General features: G+C 33.2%; 1 protein-coding gene across 1 annotated transcript; it reads right to left on the bottom strand.

Moving 5' to 3' along the window:
• Positions 1–522: 522 nt before the first annotated feature.
• Positions 523–4606, bottom strand: LOC106329129 (glutamate decarboxylase 1). The gene is made up of 8 exons (XM_013767725.1): positions 4382–4606; positions 4085–4289; positions 2926–3126; positions 2626–2840; positions 2237–2490; positions 1610–1662; positions 1343–1518; positions 523–997 (listed from the first exon to the last, which is right to left on the bottom strand). The coding sequence occupies exons 1-8, from the start codon at positions 4465–4467 to the stop codon at positions 679–681; spliced, it is 1509 nt and encodes a 502-aa protein (XP_013623179.1). The 5' UTR covers positions 4468–4606; the 3' UTR covers positions 523–678.
• Positions 4607–5178: the final 572 nt, after the last annotated feature.

The raw sequence follows: 5178 nt of genomic DNA, 5'->3' as shown, positions 1-5178 counted from the left end.
AACCAAAAAAACAACCGTTGGTTCTGAATGTTGTGCTACGATCAAGACGTTGAATGAAAGTTGTAAGCATACGGTTTTCAGATCCTTCCGTAACCCTTTCGTTAACAACTATGTTGAGAAACATTGCTCTAGCCATGGTGCTCCTGCTCCAGCTTAGAGTTCATTTGAAAAATATCATAAATAAATTTCTTGTATCGATCAAACAAAGTTTACTACTACATTGTGTAACTTTTTTTTTTGCTTATTGTTGCACATTATAAAATGATGATACAAGTTCAGTTATAAAAATATTATAATAAATAAATCTCTTGTATGATCAAAAGAATTAATTACTACTAGATTGTGTAACTTTTTTTTGCTTATTGTTGCACATTATAAAATGATGATACAAGTTCAATTATAATAAGTTTTTTATTTGAAAATAATTAGCAACACTATTATAAGCCAAATATTATGCATTTACTAGACTCATTAATCACATTTGTAATGGTCATGACAAACTAATAACAAAAACACAGAAACTTTATTCAAAATGTCACAATAATATCAAAAAAATATTACAAGTACTAATCAAATTGTTCAACAACAATTAAGTAAAACCCTTCAAATCTCCGAATTAGTGCAAATGCATTATTGATAAAGCAGTCCAAACATTTTCATTATATATTATTATTTCAGTTAACAGATACCATTTGTCTTCTTCCTGTCGGAAACAAACTTCTTCCAGCCATTGATGATCTCTCTCTGCTTCTCCATATCGGTTTTCTTCACCGTCACCATCAAGTTATCGCCGTTAGCTTCACTCTTCTCCTCTCCCAGCGAAATTTTGTGGATTACTCGTGAAGGAAGCTCATCGAGCTCACGCATCACTTTCTCAATATCGATCACAAGTCTCTCTGCGAGTGTTCTTGAAAAATCTTCTCTGATGACCACTCGAAGAACAGTTATGTGTTGTGCGTTAGGAGGCATAGTATATGCCGGCACTATCCATCCGTACCTACATTTCAATATATAAATAGACAAGTTATAGATACATCATATTCATACACAAATCTAGTTACTTGTTTTTATGAATCTTTGAAGTATCAATAACGTCTAACTTATGTATTTACTCTCAAGTGCATCAGTGCATGAATCATATCAAAGTGAAACCTTTCGAAATTGGGAAAGAAAGAGTATTTGAGATATTAGAGCATCTCCATTGCTAAAATTTTCAAAAAATAATTTCAAAATTTTATATATATTTTAATTCACATTGTTTTTAAAAATTATTGTTTGTCAAATAGCACCTGTCTTTAGAATATTTCATAGATTTTCTATGGTTTCTGAAATAAAAACTAACCTGCGAAGCATGTCGGAGATTTCGAACTCAGTGTGAGAGCTGCTGTCTTTCAAGGAGAAAGCGACAAGCGGCACTCCCTCATCCTTTGATACGATGTTGAACCTTCCTGTCTTCTCAAGTCCTTCCCTTAACACGATCATATTCTCTCTGCAATTCTCCATCACATTTCTATAACCCTGTTTGACACATTTTATTTTACTAAGGAATTTCTAATTACTTAGCATTAGCATGATATATAGTATTAACAGTTGTCATGAACTGACTCACCTCGTGGCCCAATCGGATAAGTTGGTAGTATTGAGCTATGACTTGACTCGAACCTGCGTTATTTAGGAAAATCAATGAAGAGTGATTGGCTATGAGTGATAACAAATACAATTAATAAAAAGTTCAGATGTTGAAAGTATATGAAAATCACATTTTAATATGACGACGTCTAAGTTACGTTTTACGTACTTAAATTTTTGTGTTACCTGTATCACTTTGATGTTCATGTCCTACCCATTTCTTAAATTGTTCAAAGTAAATAAAAGTGGAAAAAGTTTGACCTCTATTGCTCCATCCATTTGATGATCTACGGCTAATTTTAAAAGTAGCTTACTTTTGTATATAAAAGTAGAAATATTAGCCTATTTAGATCAAGGCTAGTAGGTATAAGTCAAACACAAAAGATAAGAATAGCAAGAAAATTTGCAAAGTGACTTTATTTTTGTTAAGTAGAAAGATATTATTTACCCTCCATAACTTTGATGTTAGTCAATCTAGATCATGGCTAGTACGTTAATGTCAAACAAATAAAAGATTAGGAATAGCTAGCAAGAAAATTAAATTTTGATAAACAAGAAAGAAAATTTATACAAGCAGCAACTAAGACCATCACTAAGTTAAACATACCTTTGGAGAAATTGAGCGTAAAAGTGGGTTGGTCAGCACCAAGATAATTGATATGGAAGATGAGTTCCTCGGGCAAATCCTCTTTGTTTCTCCAAACCACCCAACCAATTCCTGCGTACACAAGTCCATACTTGTGACCACTCACATTTATACTCTTCACCAAAGGCAGTCTAAAGTCCCATTCCAATTCTGGATACAAAAACGGTGCTATGAATCCTCCACTTGCCGCATCCACATGGATTGGTGTGTCCCATCTATCAAAGACATGCAAATATCGACCCAGTTATTAGTTGTTTTGATTAGTGTAAACGTGTTAAATATTCTAACTATAGTACTACTAATATCATATAGTGTAAACAATCCATTGGTATGAAAACTAATTAATTTACCCGGTTTCTTTGTTCTTTAGGACCAAGAGATCATTCAAGAGTTTGACATCTTCAAATTCTCCATTAAGAGTGGAACCAAGAATGGCCGCAACACATATAGTGTTCTCATCGACCATCTCAACAGCTTGCTCCGGGTCCATCACATAATACCCTTCGCTTAGTTTCACTTCCTTAAGCTCAACCTCAAAGTACCTAGCGAATTTCTCCCAACACACCTAACATTTTGATCCGTCATTGTAAGAAATTGGTCAAACACAAAGATTTAGTTATGATTACTAAACTTGAATAATCGTTAATTACTTGAACATTAGCTCCAGTGACAATGTTGGGTTTATCAAAAGGTTTGCCTTCCGCTTTACGCTTGTTCTGCCATTTACGCTTAAAGGCCAAACCGGCCAACATTATGGCCTCAGATGATCCAACGGTCCCTACTCCAACGGCCGTCTCTGTCTCTCCTAAAGGTGCGTTGAATAGATGTGCAATCATGTTCACACATCGGTTCTGTTTTCAAAATATTAAAACAATAATGATTATTTAGCGAAAAGCAGCGTGGCGTATGACTTATTGACACCGAGATTGATGCTACTCCTGGTGAATAGCACCGTCACAGATCTTTAGAGTAAATTTAAAATAGTGCACACTTAAAGGGGTGGAGATTAATTAGTCATTAACAACTACATTTATTCTATAATTCAGCATGAGGTCGTGTAAATCTTATAATGTAAATAATTACGGTCAGCTAATTGATGAAAAAAAAAATTACGATCATATTCTAATCTGAAAATAATACAGAATGTTAAATTTGATCCTACTATTATACCATATCATATAATGTTATTCATACTCTTTATATTTCAATTTAAAATACGAGGAATCTAACCACTTGTAACTTATTTGTAAGTATAACTTGAATTTTATATTCTATTTATTTCAATGTTGGCCCGATCATTAAATATCATTTAGTTTTAACTTTGTCCGGCTATCAATTTAAATAGTCGTAGTAGCAAGGAACACAATGACTGGTATTAATTGAGGAAACGTAGTACCAATATTCCCACTAATTACTATAGTGTAGTTCAAATGAATCCAAAAGTAATAAACACGGCCATAGAAAAAGTCAAGATAGGTGGTGGCGTTGCGTTTATATATATGTAGAATCAATAATAAAGAATCTTATGATGATACAAACTAATAATAGTAACATATATATATTAATATATAGGAACAAATTAGAGAGAGAGAAAAAAAGAAAGAAATGCACCTATGAACAATGGTATATACAAATTTAAATTAAAACATCAATCAAAACATACCATATAATATCTCGGCCACATACAAGATCCTTAGAAAAAAATGCTGAAGATCTTATAATCATTTCTCTCCATATATAAGCCGATACGTAATTATGTTTAAACTTGATTTTGAACGATCATGATATATATAGTATATGATCAGATACCTGAAGTTCGGTGGTGACAGGGTACTCGTCCATGTCGACATAGTTCTTGTTAATGGAAGCCATGATGAGTTTGTCGCACTCAGGCTCCATCCACGTGGTCACGAAGGAGGCCAAGTTTAGCCTTGGATTACCGTCAAGCATCAACTCATCGTTTATTATCTGATACGCCGCTTCTTTTGGAATCGAGTTTTCCGGCATCTTGAACCTGATATTAACGTTATCAACCCTCCATTATTATGGAGCTTATACATACGTATATCATGATCAAGATTGTTATATTGTTTAGTTTTATTTTACCTAGGAAGTGAAGTTCGAACGTATCGTGACGCGAATGTGGAGTGGACGGAGACGTCCGAATCCGATGCGGCGTGAGAGAGCACCATCACGGCGATGAGAGAGAGAGAGAAATAACACAAGATGATAATAAGAGAGAAAATGAGATAGAGGAAAGTGATGAATGGCCGAATGGGATTGGAGGAAATGGAGAAACACCTAGTGAGGGGTTTTATATCAATAATAATTGATATTGAATGATAACCAATTATGAATGGGTTTTATATGGGTTATTTGTGTAATAATATATTTTGAAATGAACGAACTTTTAGAGGTTTCCTTTCTCGGAATTTTCTTCCTAGTGCCTATACTTTATTTATGTTAGTAGAATAATGCCTCTAATTTCGTTTTAGGTTTTTTAAAACCAAGTACATTTTTGAGAAGTTTTGTTTGAAAACACGATTGTTTTTATTTTGTTTCTGTTATGAAATAACTTATAATTTATAGTATCGAGAAATTTAAATAAGAGTAGAATTTAATACCCGTAGGAAGCAAATAACACTAGTATAAAGGAGAGAGTTTATTATAAGAAGGAAGAAGAAAATGTAATGATTCTTTGATTATAAACTCTTGTTCTTGTTTTTGGTGTACAAAAGAGTGAGATAAGTGATGGTATTTATAGTGAACAACAATACATAAAATAACAAAGATGGTGCTTAATTTGGTAAATGAGTGGGTGATCATAGTGCTTGATGAGTAGATGATCATAGTGCTTGAGTTTGGTAAAGAAGTGGATGATCATTTCAATGCTTAATTTATAA

This window comes from Brassica oleracea, chromosome C3, assembly GCF_000695525.1.
Source record: "Brassica oleracea var. oleracea cultivar TO1000 chromosome C3, BOL, whole genome shotgun sequence".
NCBI lineage: Eukaryota > Viridiplantae > Streptophyta > Magnoliopsida > Brassicales > Brassicaceae > Brassica > Brassica oleracea.
This window is presented reverse-complemented; position numbering and strand designations above follow the sequence as displayed.